We start from the raw sequence: 22797 nt of genomic DNA, 5'->3' as shown, positions 1-22797 counted from the left end.
CGGGGAACCCAGAAGCGGCAACGCCGCGCGGCGCGCAAAACCGGAGCAGGGAAACCGCCACGAAGCACGCCCGCGTATTGTTACCGTAGCGGGTGAAGGGGGATGTGCTACTGTGTTCGTGCGGGATCAAAGAATGTAGAAATAGGGTAGTTTGTTGAGTTGCAGCGTCCCAAAGCTTTTCGCTGGAAAGCTTCTCGTGGTAGGAATTGCAACTCTTTCTTCACACAACTTGGTAATCAGTATTTGTTGCTCTCCCCCTTCCCTTCTCCTTTCTCTTTACGTAGTTTCGTTTGGAAGGTGTTGAAAGCTGTAAATAAATTTCAAAATATACACACAAAAAAATGACATCGGTTCTTAATGTCACTCTCTGCCAAATGGCCGTCGCGCGTGAAAAAGCGGCTAATATTACGAAAGCCATAAGGATGATCACTGAGGCTGCCAAGCGTGGGAGCAAACTTGCTGTTTTACCAGAATGCTTCAACTGTCCTTACGGAACGAAATATTTTGACGAATACTCCGAGTCCCTCGCTCCCGGAAACCCAACGTACGATGCGGTGTCGAATTGCGCTAAAAGCAACAACATTTGGGTCATCGCAGGCAGCATTCCTGAAAAAGCGGCGGATGGAAAACTGTTCAATTCCAGCATGACTTTTGGCCCGGATGGCGCTTTGAAGCACGTGCATCGCAAAGTTCATCTCTTCCGCATTAACACGAAGACTGTTCGATTCGATGAAAGCGAAGTTCTTTCTGCAGGCGATGACGCCACCGCAGTGACGATGGATGAGCACACCAAATTTGGGGTGGGAATCTGTTTTGACATCCGATACCCGCTTCTGGCATGGAATCTGGCCACTCAGGGTACGTCGTTCATTGTATACCCCGGGGCATTTAACATGGTAACAGGACCGACGCATTGGGAATTAAATGGACGAGCGCGTGCAGTGGACAACCAGCAGTTTGTGTTTTTATGCTCTCCTGCGCGAGACACATCGGCTGAATACGTCGCTTGGGGACACTCAATGGTGATTGACCCGATGGGAAACGTCATTGGCGAACTGGATGAAAAGGAAGGCTTTCTTGACTGCAAGGTAGACCTTGGCGTCATCGCAGACACGCGCAACCGCATTCCGATTATGAAAGGCGTACGCAATGACTTGTATCACCTGGACTGGAGGAAGCAATAATTTGAGGGTTTATTATTTCCAGCCTGTTCCCTGTATATGCAATGCCTAGTGTTTATTTGTGATTGAGAGCGAAAATTATTTAAACAGCGTGAACCACTATCATTATTATTTCTTAACCGATTTGCTGCCGTTATTTTACCTTTTTCCAGCGGCTTTTTTTTATTGATTGCTCTCTTTGCAACTTTATTACTGCCAAACTGTTTGATTGAGTCTTGATAGCGAAAAGTACGCTTTTTTAGTTTAACACAAGGTAAATCAGTATTTTTGTTTTCCGCTACCGTGAAAGCAGAGTACTGTTCAAAAAAGGGGGAAACATGTTTTTGTCGCAGAAGAGATTGTCAAATGCGTGAATCCAAATGACCGGAAGAACATATATGGTTTCGTAACTAACTCAAGAAGATCGGAGAGAAACAATGTAAATATCAACGTAAAACATACGTTTCTTCTCTCTTTTTCCTGTCTTTTATTTTTAAACAATTGCACTTCTTTAATGGAACAACACTCGAAAACGAAGTAGTGGCAAATGCACTCGTGATACGAAATCTGCATACGATTCTCGATGCTCCGCAGATTAGGACGAGTCACACTCCCATTGGGATTGTTGGCAGTGAGTCGAGCACATGTGACACACTCCGCATCATTTGACGTTGTGGGAAAACAAACGAATGAAGATGATACTGTTGCAGCAGCGGAGGTCATTAGCGAAGCAGTGCGCGCGCCAGAGTGCGAAGATTCTCTGAAATCATCCGGTGTCGATTCGGACGACGTAAGTGTGATGAACAAAAAAGAAAGCGAATTAATTGAACTACATAAACTCCAGTACATGTACTCGCAAGACGGCCCTTTTATTGGATCCCGTACAAAAGATAAGAAAGTGGACCAGGTGAGTTTCCGTAAGCGACGACATATTGTGCGGGTTCCACAGCCAGAAATGGAGTATCGTCCAAACGAAACGTCTTTTCGCCGTCTTCCCAAACATTATATTTTGCCAAATGAGTTTGAACTGCGCGTGTTGTACCCCATGTCCACAAGCCTCAAACTGATTGAGGGGCAAGCTGATTGCGTGGATCACAACGCGTTTGACGTCGATGAAGATCCTGCGCCCATAGCGTATAGTATGATTGCGCCACCAGGCTGGAAACCCGACGTGGAATATCCATACATGGTTGTTCTCCCAGATCATCGAGGTATTCCGCGTGACTTTGAGGATGTCTGTGCCAACTTTTTTGAGCGCTCAGTTCACCGTGAGCACATGATAGAGCAGCAGTGGGTCATCATCTCACCTGTAGTAAATCTCCGCCACAACTTGCAAGTTCCCGTGGAAGGAATTGTGGCACGTTTCTGCGACTGGGTTGCAGACAACTTCTGTGTGGAGCACGGAAAGGTGCATCTTTTCGGAAAAGGTAATGGAGGCTACGTGGCGCTCCGCACTGTATTGGAAAACAAAGACTTGGTTCTGAGTGTTACAGCAATTCTTGGACGGAATGGCTCTCCTTTTAGACCGTTGGACCGAGCTCAGGACAAGGTAAGAAATTATAACGGTGTCCACAGCCTCGTCTACGTCCCGGGGCTACTGCGCAAGCAAGACTGGTACTACAAATTCAAGTTCATGCTTGACATGGCACGGATTCGGCCGCCGCTCCGAAACGTACACTTTGCTGATGTGCGAGATCATCAAGTATACTACGCAATCAACCCCCAGGAGTTTTGGAATTACATGAAGTATTTTCGGCAGTACAACATGAAGATGCTTACCGAAAGCGGATACACCGTATAGTATTGAGAAGTAGAATCTGGACAGATTAACGATTACACGAAGGTTGTATCATCTGCTTTTTTTTCGCCGTTATTTGTAATGGGCTGTTTATCGTACTACGATGATTTGCGTCTTTACCTCAACTTTTTTTAGTAGTGGAGACTATGTGAGCAGACGTTCTCATTCTTTTTTTTTTTAACATATACTTTTTTGCAAATGGCTGCTGAGTAGCGTTCTTGTTTTTCTTTTTTGCCGTCACTAAAGAAGAGGATCACAACAAAATCATTTCTCTATTATGCATGGTAGGAGGAGAAGGAAGAAAGAGAGAACGAGAGCGTTGTATGCTGCAAAAGCGAGTTGTGCAAACATTGTTTTGAATCAGTTGCTTTCAGCATCGTTCAGCTTACCTATTTGGAAAAATGTCTTTTTTTCACGTCAAAAGGATCGACACAGAAAATGAGTGCAGAAATGTTAATAAACTTCATTTGCTCTGAGTCTTCCTGTTTTCCCACTTCCATCTTTTTGTCATTTAATCTCGTTTTTACTGTTTTTGTCAGACCCCACTCCTTATTTCACTCAAACACTTTGAATTTTCGTTCCACACAACCCTCATTTTTTATCTCCCCACAGAGAGCGAGGAATAAACTGAACGAGACAGTTTCGCCGCAAATTGCAACCCTACATTTGTTATACACCGAAGCAGTTTTCGACGCAACCTAACTCTCCTTTTTCCTGCTTTAACGAACACTACACAACTCTTAAGGACACACTCTTTTCAGTTTATCTTTGGCTGTTTTGCTTTCTATCTTCTCGTACGACGCAGTTCTTTACCCCAATTGTGTGTATTACTACAAAACAAAAGTACTACTACTAGGTTTATCGGTTTTTTTTTTCTTCTTCTACGTTCCAACTCAACACGGAGCCATGATGGGCTATGAGGGCCGCTCACTCCTCTTGAGCGACGGAGAGGAGTGGGTTAACATTCCTTTCGTAGTGCGAGAATTTATGCGACAGCTTAACGACGAGGTTCAAGCCTCGCGCACTGTGGTGGAATCTATGCGTCAAGAGCAAAAGGAGGTAAACTTGCTTCTTCGACGAGTTATCCAGAAGCAGGCCGATCTCGAGATGGACAACACTCGTAACACACTTTCTCTCAATCGTGCAACACACACAACGCAAGACGAAAGACACAAACGCCACTCGGAGCAGATCCATTATCTTCGCAAAAAACAGGAAAAGCTCGATGAAAAGGTCCAGCAACTCACCGCAAGCGCCAGTACAGCTTCTCAAATGGAAGCTGCCCTTACAATCGGTCCTGGCAATGCTGAACTCGCTGACAAAGTTAGCGTCTTGTCAGGCAAGGTGGAGAACTGTGACAAAGAGCTTCGGGAGCGTATGAGGTCATCCCGAGATGCTCAACGCTCCGCGGAAAACCTGCTGTCGTCAAGTATCGCTGCGGCTGCTTCTGAGATGGAAAAGACTCTCAACGAACGTCTTAGCGACTTTGACGTGCGTATGGTAGCCGCAGAAAAAGTCGCAGAGGTTCACCAAGAAATACTTGAAGCTCAAAAACAGGAAAGCAAAGAGCTTCGAAGTCTGTGCGGCGATCTCGCAGATATGGTGGAAAAAGATCGACAAGTGAACAAAGAGCGACTTGCTGCTTGCTTCCAAATGGTCGAAAAAGGCGAAACGCTCTGCACCGCGCAGCGAGTTGGAGTAGAGGCCGATATGAATCGACTTGAAAGTGCAATGAAGGCAAACGTGGAGAGGATGCGCGGCGACGCGAAGTCTTCGTATATGGAGATGCGAGACCTTGTCAAAGGAGAACAACACGTGGTTATCCTACGTTGCAATGAACTAGCGGAAGAGCTGCTGAGAGTAAAAGAGCAACAAAAGCTCCTGCAAGATCAGCTGATGAGCAACGAAACGGACTCCGCTACAGTGCGCGCTTTGAAACTTACAAAAGAACTGTCGGGGCGTATCACTGACCTGGAGGCCCAAGCGGAGCAGCACGCATCCGATTATGTACCGCGACGGGAGTTTCAAAAAATCCAGCGAGAGACTCAGAATGCACTAGACGCATTGATAGCTTCCTACGAGGAGACGAAGGCTGCTCTCCACAGCCAGATCCAACAGCTGGGGAAGAGTGTGAGAACAGTACAAGCGGAGCACGGCGAGGATAATGACTGGCTACACAACGAGCTCGGGCGGCTGGGAACGGTGGTGAGCTACGGCACCCAACAGCGTGAAAAGCAAGAGAGGCAGGTAACTTCTTTGTGCGACATTGTGCACAACCTTTCGGTAGCTGTCGGAGTCTGCCAGACTGACCTAGCAAAAAGCATTTTAAGCACCTCAGAGGCGAAAGCATCAGCCGCACCAGCAACCTCTGCTTCCCATGCAACTGCTGCCGTCACCACCACGACGACGGAGACTACCAACGGTGAGGTACGTCTCCCCCCATCGTGGGAAGCTTGGCGATTGCACATAACGAATGAAGTAGAAACAAAGTTCTCTACAACTTCAACACTGCAGCAGCGATGCGAGCGCTTGTCTCATCAGCTCAACGAGTTGACGGCTAAGGTTGATGGCGGCGCCAGATATGCCCAGTCGATTGCGTCCCAGCACTTGGACCAGGTGCGACAAAGCGTCAGAGATGAAGTGAGTCAGCAGCTCCAGGCGCACGGTGCGCTGCGCGAGATCACTCCCGCCTTGGCAGAGATCGAAGCGGTAAAGCGTCGGGTGGCCGGTCTTGAGCTGGAGGTGCAGTCTGCAGCCGCGCGCACGGAGCGGTGGCGCACAGAGGACGCAGGCGGTCTCTCCGATGGTGGTCCTGGCGGTGTTTCTTCTGACCTGCTACGCCGTCTCGTTTTTGCGGAAAGCAGCGTCGATGACTTCAAACACCGCCTGCTTGAGTTAAAGGAACATGTGATGGAGTTCGAGCAGCATCGCAACAGTGTTACGCGTACTATGCACCAGCTCGAGACACGCTTGTACGATCAGGAACGTGTTGTGACAAAGTTAGGAACCGATCTGACAACCGCGCTCGAGAGCCTTCTGCGCACTGAGGAGTCCTTGTCGCAGCATAAAGGCACACTTGCGGCCCAGATGACGGAGGTGCGCACACTGCCGGACAGATGGCGGGAGGAAATGACAGCTTTCGCACAGGCAAACGCAAACGCCGCTACGCCGAATACCGCATTCAACGCCGTGACAAACAAGGCAGATCACTTGCAAGCAGAGGTGAACAAGTTGTTCTCGCTTGTGGAGCAGACGTCCGCCGAGATGAACCACAATCTCGCACAGCAGATGGGATCCGTTCGGGCAGAGCTCGACACACTGCACCACGACTGCACAGCCGAGATTAGCAGGTGCTGCGATGGGACGGCTCGATGCACGAAAGCGGCAACGGAAGCAGCTGCGCGAGAAAGAAAAGAGTCCGAGATTGTCTACAATGAGCTGCGACGGCGTTTCTCAGACCAGGACAACGAGGTGCGCGCTCTCTCAGAACGCCTCAGCGCGGTGGAGACCGGCGCGGCTGCTCACGGGTCGACTCCCCACGATGCACCCGTCGCGACACCGGAATCAGCAACAGCAACAACAGCAGCAACAACGCTGTCACCGCCTCAGGAATCCGAAGTGGCGCTTGAACGGTGCACGGAGGAACTGCGCGCCTGCCATCGTCGATTGGATGCGCAACAGCAGCGCATTGGCACGCTTGCCGATGAAGTGCTGAATGCGGTGACTGAGCAAGACGAGGCAGCTCGACGGGGGTGGCAGGTGAAGGTAGACACCCTGCGTGACGAGGTGATGGCGTGGGTAACAGCCTATGTCGCAGCTCAAATCAAGAAGTATCGCGGGGAGATGCGAGCGTTAGCGGAGGATGCCGCTCGCACAGCTTCGTCAAATTTGGGACAAGTCTCGATGCCCGCAGAGAAGCCAACAAGAGGTGATGACGAAATCAGTACCGCCGAATTGCGAAAACACATTGACAGCGTCCAGCGCAACTTGGAGCATCGGCTGGACGGAACGCTTTCGGCGCAGCGACGTGAGCTGGACGACGTGGCGCGCCGAGTTGAAAGCGTGCACATGGCACACGCGGAGCTGCGTCGCGAGGTCCGAGACGACTTAGCGACACAACAGGAAGATCACGCGGCCATCGTGAGGGAGCTTCGAGATGCACTGGACGACGTGAAAGAGAGCAACGCAGCCGCCAGCTCCACCGTGCCTCCTCTTCCTTCCTCGGCTCCCTCACCGCTCGCTGGAGGACGGAATTCACCGTCTGCGCAGCTCAACGAGACAGCAGAAAGGGAAACGGCCAGAAAATGGAAGGACGATGTGCTGCAGCGTGTCCATGCGGAGTTTTACAGCAAGTCGTTGCTTGAGGAGCGATTGGAAAACATTTGGTCCTCCATGGTCAGCCTTCTCGCGCGGAAGGAGGACATGGCCGCCGTGAACGAGAAGCTGAGCGGGCTGCATCGACTCATGCAGGAGGAACTGCAGATTGAGATGGAGAAACTCGAAGAGCAGCTTGCAGGCCAGCTTGCCGAGAAGGTGAATTTAACGAGCCTGCAAGATATTCTGGAGGACCACTTCATGGATCCCCAATCCGCTGCGTCGTAGAGAGTGTTCGGTGGGTGACTACTTTTCAATAGAAGAAGACGCACGTGTTGATTAACCATAGAAAGCAGCCTTTCGCACAGGGCGAAGCATAGATGCCACAACGGCAGCAGCTAGCATTGACGACAGTGGAAAACTGTAGAAGAAAGAAGGGCCCAATTAAAGGAAAGCGGTCCGCCTTTTTCCGGGGAGGGTGAAAAGCGGGATTGTTCGCGAGGACCCAAGCACGGTTTTTCAAGCACCGTGTAGAAAACAAGGAGGACTCTAACATACCTGCCGAAGAGCGCAAGCTGCCTTGAAAGGCGGCGCTACCACACAGGTTTCTCGGCGGTATATGCGTCAGAACTTTACTAAAATCTAAGTTGTGACATTTCTTTTTTCGCGATGCACGGAATCGTTAGTATCATTTCCACAACGATAACTCTCTCAACGTTTTTTTTGTTTTCTTCCTGGTACTATTTTCGCCTGCAATCAACGATACATCATCCCTTACACGTGCTCTAACACAACAAGTGTTGTTTTCTCTTACTAGAGTTAGAGAACCTTCCTCCTTCTTTTTCTTCACATATTGGCACCGCGATATCACTGCGTGTCTCCGTGTTTTTTAGCCTTCTTATCGCCAACACTTGAAAGAGGGGAACACGGAAAGGCCAGGAGAGAGAAAAGGAGGTCCCGTTTCTTTTCTTCTCTTTAGCTCACCAAACTAAGTAACTGCCATCTTCTCCTCTCCAAAAACAACAACAACATGTTTGGACGTCGGGTCTTTGGCAGCACGGCCATCCCCCGTGCCATGTACACACGTCTGCACATCAGCTCCCCAGCGCAGGCCACCCGCATGCTGCCGATGCTCGTCCCTCTGACGCCGTCTCTTTCACTGTCTGCTGGCGGGATGCTGAACGCCGTGACGCTTGGGTCGCTGGAGGCGCCGCCGAAGTTCGAAATCGGCGAACAAGATCCTGTCTCGCTAAAGGCGCTCTTGGAGAGCATTTCTCCTCTACAGCTGGGCTTTTCACGCTTGTTTGAATTATGGGGTATTGCTCGAGCAACGGTAATGGTGAATTTTCTGCGGTCGCTAACTGTGCAGATGGACAGTTAATCCTTCCTTCTCCAGGCTGCTGGAAGCGAAGGGAAAAGGGACGGAGCTCCAAAGATCTGGAATCTTACAAGTGTCCCTCTCTGTTATCGCTTTGTTTGAGGACGCCTTTTGAAGCATTAAGATGCAATTTTTTTTTTCTTAAGTCGGTGAAGTGCAACATGTCTTGTCGTGGGGCGCATGAAGAGTTGTACTTTGGTATTTCTCTCCCACTTTGATTTTTCGGTGCTGGTGTGTGCACGCCGCTAACGTGCTTGACGCTTCCTTCGCTTTGCACGAGTGCGACATATTTTGTTTTTTTTCTCTGTTTTCACATTCACAAGGGCGTTGTGGAGTCGAGGGTCACACGAGGCGTACGTGTGCGCAAGGTGTGCTTTTGTGTTTATTTGGTTTCTTTTTCTTTCCTTTCAGTTTGTCGTTCACCTAACTATGAAGTGCACAAAAATGGGGAAAAAACAGCTGCGGGTATATCTGGGCAGACTAGCACTGGTGCGTCGGTATTTCAAGGAAGAGCACAAGGGACGAGAAGTGGTGTGAGTCTTTATTCGCATCCACATCCTTTGAGGAGTCGAGAGCTCCAGTGCGGACGGCTGAGCTCTTGGATTCTGTGGAGAGTTGCTGGTCTGTTCAGTGGGCGTTATCTGCTTCTTTTCATGTAGACCCTACTTGGAGTTACGGTTCTGTATATTCGAGGTTTAAATGGCAGTCTTCTTCGTCTCTCGTGCTGTTCTGTACTGAGCAGTTTTTTTCCGAATACTATGCAATACAGTTGCGGCCGTGTTCTCGCATGCTCCTCTACCTTCCTCGTGTCTTCAACCTTCGCTTTGCCGCACCGTGCACTAATGATGATGCACTGCAGTTGCGGTGCGTCCACATACTGGAGGCGTGCGAGTACGACTATCGTTGCCGCCATCTATGCGCTTCCCGTCTCAACAGCCAGCTGCTACACCTTCCAACACTTCGTTTTTGTTCTATTCGTATAGGATCCAGAGAAAGCAGAGTAACTGTTATTACTAGTATTATTGTTTACTCCGTCGCGTCGTCAACGCTGCACATTTACTCAAAACATAACTTTATACCTTCTTCCGCCTTTCCAGCTGCAATCGGCGATTTAGACACACCCTGTAGACCTACCATACCTCGTCTGCACACATCTTAATTCGTTCACGATAGAGTTGACATACACAAAAGAGAAAATATGCCGAACCCCGATCCAGGGAATGAGAGGGCGGCCGCCTACGTGGACTACTACGCCTCCCCGCAGATGGTCAACAACTCCGTCAACCGTCTCTACTACGGCGGCGTGGAGCGTAAGAAACGAGCGGAGGCGGTCGCAACGGAGAAGGTGTACCCGAAAACGCCGTCCACCCGTCGCTCCAAGGCACAGCTAGAAAACTACCTGCGCAACAGCGTACAAGGGGAACTTCTCCGCCGGCAGCAACACCGCGCGGCGCTGCAGCAGGCGCTCCACCCCGACCTCGAGCTACCACCGCGCACGATGACACCAAAAGAGATGGAGCGACACGTCGAGCACGTCTACAACGTCCCTCTCATCGTGCGCCGCGCGCGAGAGGCGGAGATGCGCCGCATCTTTGGCACTGATAAGGACGCGAAGGAGGTGAAGAGGGAGACGGTGTATCAGTATCACCGCCTGCCGCCGGATTTGGCGGGGCAGGTGGGTGCATCCGCCTCGCCCTCTGCGCGGGGATCGTCGCCGTCGTCGCGCGGCCGCAGCGAGTCCGCCCACCTCGACCCCGTGGTGGACTACCTCTCCCGGCTGGAGAAGAACTGGCGCCAGCCTTCCGCGTCCGTGCCGCACGACGACAACCGTCGACTGCTCGTGTCACAGTACGACTACTACGCCGACCCGCGCAAGTTTACGGAGATGACGCTGAAGCCGCACCGGCTGTCCAGGGAGGAGTGGGAGCGGCACATGAATCGCTTAGAGTTGCTGTCTCGCCCACTGCGCGTGAACCCGCAGGTGAAGGCGGAGGAGGGCGGCTCTCCAGCGTTCCGCGTTAGCCGTAAGGTCGAGCACAAGGATTGAACCGCTCGGCATTCAGTGAAGGAAGACAGGAAGCCGTTCTGCTTTCTCCTGATGTTTTGGCGTGCAAGTTTTGTTGAGCGGAGGCGTGGGTGATCGCCTACGTGCATGCCCTGCGTTGAGGCAGCTCCGCAGTTGGTGAATTTGCTTCCCCCCCCTTTAGATTAGACACATACGCAGTGGAGTGCAGGCAAGCCCATAAAAGCAGCAACAGCATGCAATGCTGGCTTTAGGTGATAGCGTGCCTTTATCGGTGCCTTCTTCTTCCTCCTTCGCGTTTTTTTTTCTGGTTGTGCGAGAGGAAGAGCAAAAGAGGCCCTTCATTTTTTTCTGTTTCTGTTTCCTTACCTCCGTGACCCGCTCCTCCGTCTACGTTCACAAATGGCGCCCTTGTGCCCTCTCTTTCGATGTGCTCTCCAGATGCACTCTGACGCAGCTCCGCTTGGCTGCCACAAAGGAAGACAAGAGAAAAAGCTTTGGGTTGTGAAACGTACCTCCGTTTACCGTATTTGATAGTTTACTGTGCACCAGCGAGGGTGTAAATGCACTTAAAAGGTTTTTGTTTTCCTTGCTGTGGGTGCATTGTGCGACTACAAATGCTGTCTCCAACCACCACTGGCTGTACTGCGCGTGACCAAGGCTGCTTTCCGCCTCACGAAACGGCGGCGATTCTTTTTGTTGTGTAACGGCCAATAATAGTAATGGTAATGGCCCAGAAGGTGTTGTGTCTTTGTCATTGCCAAATAAAATCTCTTCCGTCTCCTTCCAACTCTTGTTTTTCTTCTTTTCCTTTCACCGCTGATGTGCTCTTTTCAGTCCACCATCTTAGAGGGCAACACATCATCAAACAGCGAAAGGGTACGTTGATTCCACAACGCACTCTCCTCTACGTTCTTTTTTTTCCTTTTTTCTACATCTCGACAGATGTGAAGCGCTAGGCACATCATCGGCACGCAGGACACATCACATCATCTACCACTTTCTTCACCCATTGAAGGCTCAGTAACACGCTTGGCGATAAAGAGAAAGCACAGTAATAGTCAATCTCACAGCTGAAGAGCGCTTCGTACTCTTTCCTCGCCGGAGAAAAGCAAGAATGCCCTCGGAGGTGCCCATCAGCTGCATGGCAGCCTACACCGAGGAGGCGGAGCAGGACGGCGGTTTCGTCCCCCTCTTTGTTGGCCGTGACGACGGCACCGTGGAGCGCTACGACGCGATGCAGGATGCCGAGCTGGGCATTCCCAACGTCGTCTTCTACGCGCACCGCCGGCCGGTCACAGGGATCGTCGCCACTTCCGCAACGGAGTTGCATACCTGCTCTCTCGACGGCACCATGAAGCAGTGGACGCTGGGCGACGCTCCCCCAGAGAGTGTGCATGCTGGTGGGGCGCGTGTGCGGGCCAGCCTGGTCAAGACCACCACCTTTCCTTTCGGCGTCTCTGTGATGGTGCCGGAAGAAGGCAATCGTCTCTTGCTGGGCGGCGACGACGGGTCGCTGACGCTGATGGAGAGCGAGCGGCGCTCCACCTGGCGCGCGCACGACGTTGGGCCGGTGACCGCAATCGCCGTAGACACCGAGGGCAGCAACGCGGTCTTAACAGGTGGCACCGACGGCACCATCTACGTCTGGGATATGGAGTTTGGCCGGTCGGTCTGTGAGATGCGGGGGCACACCGGCCCCATCCGTGCGCTGTCCTTTGTGCCTGTGCCAGCCTCCGTCCCCGTTGTGCGCCCGAAGCGCTCCGCTGACGGGGCCGGCGTGAAGGACGTGCTCGTGCACGACAACGGCGACGACGGCGGCGCGGCCACCTGCGTCGTCTCCAGCGCGGCGGACGGCACGGTGAAGGTGTGGCTGCTGCCGGACCTACAGGAGGCGAACGCTGCGGCAGAGCTGCTCGAGCGTCACCAGCAGCAGCTGCAAGAGCTGGAGAATGTTATTGGCACCCAACGACGCAGCTTAGGCATTTCGTTTGAAGAGCCGGCGCCGAAGCAGGAAGTCAGCAGTACGATAGACGGCGAAGGGCACCATGAGCGCCACAAGCCGTCGTCGCCTCCAGCGAGGGGCGCAGAAGACGAAGACGAAAGCCACCGCAACGGGCAGCACGTTGAGTCGGTCACGAAGGACGCCACTGACGCAGTCACCGAGGCCGAGGAGCGCGTGGGGGACATCGAAAAGGGTTCGATGAACAAGCTGGATGCGAAGGAGCAGTTCCTGCGTCAGCAAGCCAGCGCCACCGCGTTCAAGTCAGCCATCAAGGCCCCGGAGCGGCGTGTGGTACCGTTTCACGCCGCCTTAGGGACCGTCGAGCTGCCGCAGACTCCCTTCTCCCACGCCACGCCGTCCTCCTCGCCCTCCGCTGGCGGCGACGGTGACGGCCCGGCTGGACCGTCGCTGCTGTTCATCGGCGCAGCGCAGGGCGAGGTGTACGGCCTCCGCACCCGTCGCCTTGTGAAGGAGGTGTGCCTGCACACGGCGTACAACTTCCAGAAGGTGCAACAGGAAGTGACGCAGGTGCAGCGGACGCTGCGGGAAGGCACGCGAGTCTACACGAAGGCCGCCGCCGCCAAGATGAAGGCGGAGGAGTCAGCCCAGCTCGCCGCGGCGGCGAAGGCGCGGCGCGCTAAACTGGCCGAGGAGCGGGCGGCGCGCCAGCGAGCAGCCGAGGAGCGCCGCGCCGCGCGACGTAAAGCAGCGGCAGAGGAGGACGAGGAGGATGAGGAGGGCGAGGGAGAAGAGGAGGAGGAGGCCGAGGACCCGTTTGACAACGGCGAAGACGACGAGGACGACTTCAACGAAGACGAGGAAAATACACTGGATGAGGAAGAAGAGGAAGAGGAGGAGAGAGACGCTGCGGGTGCGGCGGACGGTGCGACTCCACAAAAGCCGCGCCGACCTGCTTCGTGGAAGAAGCTGTCGGAGGAGCAGCGCGCCGCGCTGGAGGAGTTCTGCACCGCGCAGGAGGCTGAGCGTGATCGCCGGGTGGCGGCGCTGCGTGCGGCGACTGAGGCACACATCGCTCAGGTACAGCCGCTCGCCAAGACCGTGTACCACCGCTCGCGCGCGCAGTTCGCCAACCTCTCCTACACCACCGCCGGTCACATCCATGGCGGGACTGCGGTCACGGCGATGGCCGCAGCGTCGCTGGTGCCTGCGAACGCGGATAAGGTGTATGCGGCTCAGGTGAATGTTGTTGTACCCGTCACGGTGGCGATCGGCCTTACAAAGCTGTAAACGTGTGCATATCGATGCCTCCATGGGGTGGTGGAGCCAGTGCGTTCTGCGCGTGCGCACCTGCAGATCTTTTTTTTCTTGTAATTTACTGATTCGAGATGCTCGCCCTTTCCTTTTCCTTTCCTGCTTGGTTTTCTGGCCGATGTTTCCTCGGTGTTGATGACCGATCGGCGCTTTGCCAAGGACAATGGCTGCGTCAAGTTGTGCTCGATGACGTACGATGTACATATAGTGCGAGGAACAATTGAGTTGGACGATGTTATCGTCCCCCCCTCCTCTCTCTCTCTCTTTCGCATACCGTTGCAGAACCTTCCTAACCATGTTGAAGGTAACGACGAAGGAGGGAAAATGAAGAAACAATAAAATCAATGCAACGGCATTGTTTCACTGAATCGGTGGAAGCGATTCGAGTATGTTCGTTTACGATGTTTATTACAGACTCTCAATGAGGGAACAGGAAAAGTTTTCATACACACACAACAAAAAAAATCGGGCAGCAACTGACTTGCTTCGCCATGTCGAAAGTAACGTATTAAATAGTCTCAAGTATCAGAGGCCTTTTTTTTCACTCTGCACACTCACAGATGGCATTTCACTAAGCTCCCCACCTTACGGTCTCGCCCCAAGCAGTGGCAATTGCGCCTCAAAACATGACGTTTCTTCTCTCCCCTAAGGAAACAGTTATGGTTGTTTCTCAACTCCCAACATTCCACTCCTTTCTGTTCTTTACTGCTACCTTCACTTCAATATTTCTTTTGCTTTTTATCCCTGTTCATTCAATATTCCCAAACCGCTGCTATTTTTTTTTTTTTTTACAATTCCCATTCGCGTAGGCATACCACTTCGTGCAAGTGTTTTCTTCCGCTCGATAATGTCGCACCACATCAAGATCAAGGACCTCCGCGAAAAGAGCAAGGATGACCTGCTCAAGACGCTGACGGAGTACAAGAAGGAGCTGTCGCAGCTGCGCGTTGTGCAGCAGACGGGCGGTGCCGAGACTCGCCTGGGCCGCATCCGCCCGATCCGCAAGAGCATTGCGCGCATCCTGACGGTGCTGAACCAGAACGAGCGCAGCAACCTGAAGAAGTTCTACGCCGACAGCAAGATGCGCGGCAAGACGCCGAAGGTGCTCCGCACCAAGTTGACCCACCGCCGCCGCCTCGCGCTGAAGGACAACGAGAAGAATCGCAAGACTCGTCACCAGCTGCGCCAGGCCCACAAGTTCCCCAAGCGCGTGTACGCCGTCAAGATCTAAGGAGATATGGAGAGTACGGTGGGAGGATGGACGACGTGGACACAACAATGTCACCTGCGTGCTACTCGTCTTTCTCTGTCGACCTGCTCTTTTCCTCCTCGCCTTCTCTCTGCTTCTGCCGGGTTTTGTAGACAACACAGCTGCGTACGCCGCTGCACGATTTGCGTGTCGTTTGTATTTTTAGTCATTCTTTTTTTTTCCTTTGTTCAAAAACAAAAATGAGAGCACACAACAGAAGAGTATTCCTATTAGAGAATGCCGAGAACAACTCGGCCGACCCAGCCGAGGGGCTACGTATTCTCGTTTCATTTGAAAGGCGTGCAAACGGCAGGGAAACGGAAAGACCGAAGAGGTGTGGCGGTGAGGGGTGTGTGCTGGCGTGTGGGAGTGGTATTTGCTCCTGCGCAGTCGCTCGCATCTCCTTCCTCTCGGCTCTGTCCTACCTTTTGATTTTGTGCTTTCCGTATCTTTATCACCGCTATGCTGCGAAGCATCCTCGCGGCGTACGGCAAAGATTGACAATACGAGGTGGTGAAGTGCAGTTTTCGTCTCATCTCAAATACCACCGCGTTGAAGTTCTGCGTTTGCCTTTCCATTGCTGCCACCACATGTTCCTTTTTTTTCTTTTCGTTTCTGCGCTTCTTCTACGACACTTTCCCTCCTCTGCTACTCTTCTCTTCCCTGTCTTAATGAACTGTCTTTTTCCTCATCTTCTTTACTCAACGCACGTCAAAACGATTACATGCGTCCATGTTATTTTCTCTGTGACGCGTGTACACGCATTGGGTGCTCACCTCCCCGAAACGCGTTCGTCGACTCCCTTATTCGTATTACGATCACCTGGCCACTCTTTTGTGCTACAACACACTGGGATTTTTCTTCTTCTGTATCTTTAGAAGTATCTCTTCTGGTCGATAATGTCGCACCACATCAAGATCAAGGACCTCCGCGAAAAGAGCAAGGATGACCTGCTCAAGACGCTGACGGAGTACAAGAAGGAGCTGTCGCAGCTGCGCGTTGTGCAGCAGACGGGCGGTGCCGAGACTCGCCTGGGCCGCATCCGCCCGATCCGCAAGAGCATTGCGCGCATCCTGACGGTGCTGAACCAGAACGAGCGCAGCAACCTGAAGAAGTTCTACGCCGACAGCAAGATGCGCGGCAAGACGCCGAAGGTGCTCCGCACCAAGTTGACCCACCGCCGCCGCCTCGCGCTGAAGGACAACGAGAAGAATCGCAAGACTCGTCACCAGCTGCGCCAGGCCCACAAGTTCCCCAAGCGCGTGTACGCCGTCAAGATCTAAGGAGATATGAAGAGCGAGGAGCGATGTGGCGAGCGTGATTGGCGACACGGACAGCTGAGACTGCGAAAGACTGATGAGCGACGTCTCTTCACAACCCCTGTCTGTGCAAGTTAGAAGGAAGAAGGTGCTACGTGTGAGTTTTGTTGTTGGTGCCGCGTTGTTCTACTTCAGTATTTATTGCCTGATGCAGCAGTGTGGCCGACAACGACGTTACGTCAGTCCCTGTTCTCTCGGCCTGTTGCCAGTCGCCTCACGTGGATTTTCTTCTTGAAGAAAACGCACAGCTCATCGTCACGCTCAGATTTGTTTTCTTACTTTTACTTCATTTTAACACGCAAAAGAAAAAAAGAGAAACACGAAAGACGTCATCGACAACAAGGAATGGTGTCGTATGGCAAAAATTGCCTGCCTGGCTGACTGAATGGCAGCTGTGTCGCACGTTGCTGTTTTCGGCGACGCAGAGACGCACTGCAGTCGCGCAGTTCTTACTGTTTTACACGTCACTGCGCTTGTCTTGTTTTCCCGTGAGTGAAGTACTCGAATACGCGCGTTTCAAACTCGCTCGTTGAACGCTGTTGCAACGCGCTTTCGAGTGCCCCCCTAACATGTCTCGTATTCGTGCTTTCATTTATTTTCTTCTTGTATTTCTCTTCTTCTTGACTTTCGCTGCTGATGGTCTTGAAGATGAGACAATAAAGATACTATTATTTGCCACACGAACGCGCACAGCTTGCGCCGGAAAACTCAACAGCGGATTAATGACCAAGCAGCTATTCTAATTACATTACGGTGGTTCGCTTGTGTCGCATTCTTTTCTTACTTGTTTCCGCTTCAGTTTTCATCTTTGAAGTTACGCAGACGGGACATGTCCTCTTGCACGGTATGAAGGCGAGGCACTGCGATGCACCTCCGCGATGGGCGATGACGTCGCTTTACGATTCTTCCGTTCTCGCTGGATCTATCTCCAATGAAGGGTGCCCAGCGGACACGGAGGACAGTAATGTGGCATCACCGAAGAATAAAACTCTTCTCTGCAGCGGCAGCCGTGACGAGTCCCCACCACTTCCGACTGCGTTAGAGTCATTTCCAACAAGCCATGTTGGCGTGCTGCACCGCACACACGTGGAATCCTCCCAAGAGGCCGTGCGAAATTCCGCAGGGGCGAGACACGAGACCTTGTCTGTACCAGAAGCTGGCACTTCCTCCCGCAACGAGGAAATCTCATCGCCGAGCATGGAGGCAACGTTGCGCGCTGCACAAGCGTGCGAAGAACGCCTGCGACGCGCTCAAACGGCGGAGGTAGCGGTTCTTACGCGCCTGTACACGTGCACTGCGTCACTTCTCGACCCATCTACCGTCCGCCACTCTTGCTCCCTACCGCCTGCAGGTGCTGACAGCAGAATAGAGTCACAATGCCTGCAAGAAAGCAGCGGGCTTGAGGTAAAGGAGGAAATGCGTGAAAGCGCACACAAGAGCAGCGCTGCATCGACGCAGAGTGATGCTGGGCTCGGCACACACCCTGCTATTCCCCACGAAAGGACATTGAATGTGTGGCTTCCGATACTATCAGCGCCGTTCAACCGAGACACAACGGATGCTTCTCCGCCTGTGCGAGGGCGGCAATTCCGCGTGCCTTCAGCTGGCCTTACGGATGACGCGGACCTGCTGTACGGCGCATTGCACAACCTTATCGCGCCGCACAACGCACCGCCATTACGACGAGGTTCTCGAGAAGGAAAGAGTGATTTGGCTCCGAAGAGCTCCAACGTTGCGGCGTTTACTTCATCACAGCCGTTGGCGGAGCTAGCGTTGCGAGTGGCACACACATCAACGAAGGACGTTGGGGCTAGTGCAAACGCACTCAACACGACCTTTCATGAAGCCGACAAGTATGCTACTGGTATGCTCAGTCGTACTTTTCAACCGACTTCGCCACCTACGAAGAGTGAGGCTTTGCAAAACTCGGTAGCGTTCTTAGGGGGTTGTGAACACTGCACTTTTCCTCCGCAGCTGCCGCAGAGGAACTCGCTCGCAGAGGGTTCGAATCGGAGTGTGCCTTCACCCCTCCGGAGCGCGACACCGACGTCCACGCTGGGTGACACAGAGGATGAGGGTGTGTTCTTTCCTACTCCACCGCGGAGGACGGCTCAGAAGGGCGAGGCGGCCGGCAAGTGGCACGATATGGCAGCGCATTGTGCGCCTCTCGCCGTTGCGTCCCCAGTAGCGAAGGCGGCTGACCCAAATTGCGGCGAATCTCCAGTAGGTACCGGTGGTGGGGCAACTGCGCTTTCCGCAGAGGCTGTCACTCCCTCGCGTGTGCTGGTGGAACAGCCAAGCGCTTCTGAACCCCTAAGGAACATTAACGCGTCAACTGCGAAATTGTTACGGAAGACGTCAGCGTTCGACTCGCTGTCTTCGCGTAGGACGTTTCCCAATGGATGCTCCTTGAACCAGACGGAGGTCGGTAGGTCGCCTCATCCGCTTGCGCCACGCGTTGAGCTGACAGCGACCGATATTTTGGCTACAATCACCGCTCTGCCGCCACCACCTCTACGCTCTTTTGGTTCTCGTCGAACAAAGAGCGCCATGAAGCGCAGCGCGACCACCGGCAAAAATCGTGATGATGCTTTGCAGAGCACGAACAACGCGCGGAGAGGCCCTAGTAAGCGCGATCGAGAGAACTGCTTCGACGAAGGCGATATCAGAAGAGGCGTTGATGCTCACTCTCGCACTGCACCGTTTGAAGGACTACCGTGCCTTGGTGTCGACGTGGACGCTGCTGCGGCAGCTGCTGCACAGGTGTACTGCTCTCAACAGCCTCCGCCTCCTACAGCCAGCCTTGGCGTTAGTGCGAGCCTCGACGCTGATCACTTCATGTTTCAGCAGCGAAGAAACACAAACAGGGACGTCGTGTCTGCACCACCACTTCACGGGTACGTGCGCACGCGACAGCAACGCGCAGAAGACGTGCGCCAAACAGAGGCCATCTTTCGGGCTGTGCGTCGCGCTGCCGCTGGCGGTGGTGGAGGCGGTGGTGCCGAGGACACGCCGCAATGTACCCTTTCTTCAAACCTACCACAGCAGCCGCTCAACTTGACAGGGGAGGACACCTCAGCAGCGCCTTCTGCATCTCAGGCGTCGTATGACGACTCTCTTCCAAACACACCATCGCAATACTGGGAGATTGATTTCCCGTGAAGAACGGAGCATAGCACGCACACCTAACAAAAAGGAAAAGGTTAGGCGTTTTTTTTTCCCGTGTGTGAGCTAGGAGCTGATTGCTGATGCTACACCGACGCGCACCACGGCAGCTGCGCGTTGAGGCCGCTGTTGTCGCCCTTGCCAACTCTATTTGTGAGGAACTCTGCCAGAAAGCAAGAAAGAGATAAAAGGAACGCCTAGAACGTGCCTAACGTGATAATAATAAAAGCAATGGCCACTCGTGCGCCTTCGCGATGGAAAACGGCAACGACAGAAGGAAAACCGTTTCTGTTTCTTTTTGAGCCTTTTCTCCTCTTCTCCCCCTGTTTTCTTTATCGCCTTCCCATCCTCCCCGTGTTCTCAACCAAAGTTGCAGTTGAAGGGCAGTTGGTGCTCCTTATATATATTTTTCTTCTTCAATTCATTGAGAGTTATATCGTCAAAGGACGTCCAGGTGGCATCTCTGATTCTCAGGCAAGCGTTTTATTCGTGTTTCTTCGGTGGCTGCTGCAGTGTAGTTGCCCTTTCAGCTGTGCAGCTGTTTTGATTGGTTATTTGTTCTTCCTCGTATTTTTTTCTTCTCTCTTCGTCATGTTCGATGGGCCCCTGTCTGCTGTGGGAGGGCCTTCGCGTTCGCCAGGCGGCGCCGGCGCCCTCCTCGGCCCCCCTGGGGCACCGCAGTCCCAGCACTGGCTGCGTCAGCGTGAGGAGGCGGTGCTGGCCGAGATGATCAACATGGCGGTTCCACTGGACGCGCGGGGAAATCCGGTGTCGGAGCCGTACTCCACCGCGGCGGCGAACGCAGCAGAGCCGGTCGTGACGACGTGGCGGTTGCTCATCTTCGACGACTGGGGCCGCGACATCATCGCCCCCCTCTTGAAGGTTGGCCAGCTGCGCGAGCTCGGTGTCACCTTATACTTGCACATTGCAACAGAGCGGGACCCGGTCCCGGGTGCACCTGCCATTTACTTCTGTGCCCCCACCGAAGAGAACATCGCCCGCATCGCCGACGACTGTGCGCACAGTCTGTATGAGTGGGTGTATTTGAACTTTACGACGCAGATTCCACGTCCGCAGCTAGAGTCGCTGTCGCAGAAGCTGTGCAGCTCGCCGCTACAGTCGATCCGCCATATCCGCGTCTTTGACCGGACGCTGAGCTACGTAGCACTCGAAAACGACCTCTTCTCCTTGATGCTCAACAACTCCTTTGTGGTGCTGAACAAAACCAACGCGAAGGACGAGGAAATTGAGGAGCACCTGAACCAGGTGGTGCTGGGCATCTCGCATGTGTGCCTCTCGATGCAGGTGCTGCCGATCCTCGTGCACTCCCGCTCCGGTGCAGCCACGGAAGTCGCGCGACGGCTGTCACTCCGCCTCAACGACGCACTGAACGACAAGCAGCTGACACCTGCTCCGTCGTCCGTGCTGGGCCGGCCGCTGCTGCTGTTGGTGGACCGCTCAAGCGACATCGCGACGGCTCTGCACCACCCTTTCACCTATCGCGGGCTGCTGGTCGAACTGGGCGGCATGCGGCTGAACAAGTGCGCTATTACCACTTCCGATGGCAAGGATGAGGTGCTCGAGGTGGACCCCGACAAGGACGAGGTCTACGTGGAGAATGCCGGCCTCGACTTCGGTGCGGTGGGCGGCAACATCGAGGCGGCCCTGCGTCGCTACAAGGAGGAGTACGCGGCGCTGGCGCAGGAGACGCCCGGCGGCATCGGCGACGACGGCGGCGACGGCAACGACATGTCAAAGTTGCTCGCCAACGCACCGGGGCTGGCGGAGCGGAAGCGCTGCCTCGACGCCCACACGAAGCTCGCCTTCAACATCCTCAACAAAATCCGCGCTCGCCACCTCGACCACTACCACGGCGTGGAGTTGGCGGTGCTGCAGCAGGAAGGCTTCGACGCGGAGGAGTTCCACAGCCTGCTATCCAACGGCATGGGGACGCCGGAAGATCTTCAGCGGCTTTTCCTGATTGCGTATTTGATGTGCACCGAGGGGGACGATGCGCAGGTGGTGCAGGAGCACGAGAGTGCCTTTGGCGACGCCGCTGCCTTTCCCGCCCTCGCCTATTTGAAGCACCTGCGTAACTGGTCGTTGACCACGCAGAGTCCGAGCGCCTCCCAGCCAAATGCCAGTCAAGGCTTTGGATGGGGCTTTGCGCAGCAGCTCGCGAAGAACATCGCCAGTTCGCTGGGCACCAAGTCGGAGACGATGCTGCCCTTGACAAAGCTGGTTGATGCGCTCATGCAGGATGGCCCCGGCGGGGCGGGCGGTAGCGGGAGCCCGGTGCCGTACGGCAGCCCCGTTGGCGGTGGCGGCGTCGGTGCTCTACCTGCTGGCAGCAGCGGTGGGGGCTCCTCCTCCGTGTTGCGTGCGAAGCTGCTGGAGACGGTGGAGGCGTACGACCCCCGCACTAAGAAGCCGGTGGATCTGCGCGAGGCCGTCTTTTCACAAGCCATCGTCTTTGCCCTTGGCGGTGGCAGCGTAGCGGAGTACGACAACTTGAAAGCCTGGGAGGCGAGAAAGCAGCGCAAGTCCGTGATGTATGGCTGTACATCGGTGGTCTCCGGCGAGGACATGCTTCGTCAGTTGGCGGTGCTCGGCGCAACGCAAAAGTCGTAGGCTGTGTATGGGGCGTCGCTCGAAGGGCCTTTGTGTCCGCCGCTTTCACATCGTAGGTTTTTCTTTTGCGTAGCCCAGCAAAGCAACGGATAACATTTTGCGGCTGCCTTGAGGTCGTAATTCTCGTGGGTTTCTTCGTTGCGATCCGCCCGCCACTGCACATGCGTTGCAGCTGCCTCTTGGTTCTCTTAAGAGGAGTTCACTTGAAAACACCACCAACTGAATGCGCTGCACTCCTCGCGCTGGGATTCTAAAGTTATGGAAAAAAGGGAGTTAAGGAAGTGTTTGCCGTGAAGGGCGGTGCGGCCTCTGTAGGCGCCTTTTTTTTCTCTTTCTTCGTAACACGCCGAAAAAGAAGTCAAAGGGTGCTTTGCCACCTTTGCTGGCTTTTCGCCTCTCACAAGCAATTGAGAATAGCTGGGGTAGCACTCTAACGTTTTTCAGAAAAGAAAAAAGAGCGGAAGCACGAGGAGAGTCCTTGTG

General features: G+C 53.8%; 10 protein-coding genes across 21 annotated transcripts in view; all 10 read left to right on the top strand.

Moving 5' to 3' along the window:
- Positions 1-1184, top strand: part of ABB37_09398 (putative mitochondrial nitrilase) — a gene marked incomplete at its 3' end in the record, with an annotated part of 2011 nt that extends 827 nt beyond the window's left edge. The window contains exon 1 of one of the 3 annotated variants that reach the window (XM_015808839.1): positions 1-1184. This exon is cut by the window's left edge and continues 827 nt beyond it. In XM_015808839.1, the coding sequence (XP_015652552.1) occupies positions 342-1184 (843 nt within the window). In that variant the 5' untranslated portion in view covers positions 1-341. The other 2 variants (XM_015808838.1, XM_015808837.1) reach the window with 2 other exon arrangements.
- Positions 1185-1697: 513 nt separating this feature from the next.
- ABB37_09397 (putative mitochondrial hypothetical protein) lies at positions 1698-2961 on the top strand (the record flags this gene model as incomplete). 2 transcript variants are annotated; one of them, XM_015808836.1, is made up of 1 exon in its annotated part: positions 1698-2961. In XM_015808836.1, exon 1 carries the CDS (start codon positions 1744-1746, stop codon positions 2959-2961), a length of 1218 nt encoding a protein of 405 aa, XP_015652549.1. In that variant the 5' UTR covers positions 1698-1743. The 2 variants fall into 2 exon arrangements, with proteins under 2 accessions (XP_015652549.1, XP_015652548.1); XM_015808835.1 differs by having other exon boundaries at positions 1701-2961.
- A 535-nt stretch (positions 2962-3496) lies between these two features.
- ABB37_09396 (hypothetical protein) lies at positions 3497-7560 on the top strand (the record flags this gene model as incomplete). The annotated part of the gene is made up of 1 exon (XM_015808834.1): positions 3497-7560. Exon 1 carries the CDS (start codon positions 3865-3867, stop codon positions 7558-7560), a length of 3696 nt encoding a protein of 1231 aa, XP_015652547.1. The 5' UTR covers positions 3497-3864.
- Positions 7561-8069: 509 nt separating this feature from the next.
- ABB37_09395 (hypothetical protein) lies at positions 8070-8653 on the top strand (the record flags this gene model as incomplete). 2 transcript variants are annotated; one of them, XM_015808833.1, is made up of 1 exon in its annotated part: positions 8070-8653. In XM_015808833.1, exon 1 carries the CDS (start codon positions 8303-8305, stop codon positions 8651-8653), a length of 351 nt encoding a protein of 116 aa, XP_015652546.1. In that variant the 5' UTR covers positions 8070-8302. The 2 variants fall into 2 exon arrangements, with proteins under 2 accessions (XP_015652546.1, XP_015652545.1); XM_015808832.1 differs by having other exon boundaries at positions 8089-8653.
- Positions 8654-9508: 855 nt separating this feature from the next.
- On the top strand, positions 9509-10697 carry ABB37_09394 (hypothetical protein; the record flags this gene model as incomplete). 2 transcript variants are annotated; one of them, XM_015808831.1, is made up of 1 exon in its annotated part: positions 9509-10697. In XM_015808831.1, the coding sequence occupies exon 1, from the start codon at positions 9849-9851 to the stop codon at positions 10695-10697; it is 849 nt and encodes a 282-aa protein (XP_015652544.1). In that variant the 5' UTR covers positions 9509-9848. The 2 variants fall into 2 exon arrangements, with proteins under 2 accessions (XP_015652544.1, XP_015652543.1); XM_015808830.1 differs by having other exon boundaries at positions 9633-10697.
- Positions 10698-11509: 812 nt separating this feature from the next.
- Positions 11510-13926, top strand: ABB37_09393 (hypothetical protein; the record flags this gene model as incomplete). Its single annotated transcript, XM_015808829.1, has 1 exon — positions 11510-13926. The coding sequence occupies exon 1, from the start codon at positions 11791-11793 to the stop codon at positions 13924-13926; it is 2136 nt and encodes a 711-aa protein (XP_015652542.1). The 5' UTR covers positions 11510-11790.
- An 832-nt stretch (positions 13927-14758) lies between these two features.
- ABB37_09392 (putative 60S ribosomal protein L35) lies at positions 14759-15181 on the top strand (the record flags this gene model as incomplete). 2 transcript variants are annotated; one of them, XM_015808828.1, is made up of 1 exon in its annotated part: positions 14759-15181. In XM_015808828.1, the coding sequence occupies exon 1, from the start codon at positions 14798-14800 to the stop codon at positions 15179-15181; it is 384 nt and encodes a 127-aa protein (XP_015652541.1). In that variant the 5' UTR covers positions 14759-14797. The 2 variants fall into 2 exon arrangements, with proteins under 2 accessions (XP_015652541.1, XP_015652540.1); XM_015808827.1 differs by having other exon boundaries at positions 14778-15181.
- Positions 15182-15924: 743 nt separating this feature from the next.
- On the top strand, positions 15925-16482 carry ABB37_09391 (putative 60S ribosomal protein L35; the record flags this gene model as incomplete). Of its 5 annotated transcripts, none has more annotated exons than XM_015808826.1 (1): positions 15925-16482. In XM_015808826.1, the coding sequence occupies exon 1, from the start codon at positions 16099-16101 to the stop codon at positions 16480-16482; it is 384 nt and encodes a 127-aa protein (XP_015652539.1). In that variant the 5' UTR covers positions 15925-16098. The 5 variants fall into 5 exon arrangements, with proteins under 5 accessions (XP_015652539.1, XP_015652538.1, XP_015652537.1 ...); XM_015808825.1 differs by having other exon boundaries at positions 15951-16482; XM_015808824.1 differs by having other exon boundaries at positions 15967-16482.
- Positions 16483-17165: 683 nt separating this feature from the next.
- On the top strand, positions 17166-19680 carry ABB37_09390 (hypothetical protein; the record flags this gene model as incomplete). Of its 2 annotated transcripts, none has more annotated exons than XM_015808821.1 (1): positions 17166-19680. In XM_015808821.1, exon 1 carries the CDS (start codon positions 17365-17367, stop codon positions 19678-19680), a length of 2316 nt encoding a protein of 771 aa, XP_015652534.1. In that variant the 5' UTR covers positions 17166-17364. The 2 variants fall into 2 exon arrangements, with proteins under 2 accessions (XP_015652534.1, XP_015652533.1); XM_015808820.1 differs by having other exon boundaries at positions 17180-19680.
- Positions 19681-20052: 372 nt separating this feature from the next.
- Positions 20053-22314, top strand: ABB37_09389 (putative mitochondrial sec1 family transport protein; the record flags this gene model as incomplete). Its single annotated transcript, XM_015808819.1, has 1 exon — positions 20053-22314. Exon 1 carries the CDS (start codon positions 20275-20277, stop codon positions 22312-22314), a length of 2040 nt encoding a protein of 679 aa, XP_015652532.1. The 5' UTR covers positions 20053-20274.
- Between the last annotated feature and the right edge of the window lie 483 nt (positions 22315-22797).

Source organism: Leptomonas pyrrhocoris, assembly GCF_001293395.1.
Source record: "Leptomonas pyrrhocoris isolate H10 chromosome Unknown, whole genome shotgun sequence".
Lineage (NCBI taxonomy): Eukaryota > Euglenozoa > Kinetoplastea > Trypanosomatida > Trypanosomatidae > Leptomonas > Leptomonas pyrrhocoris.
Note: the sequence above shows the minus strand (reverse complement) of the source record. Positions and strands in the feature narration are given on the sequence as shown.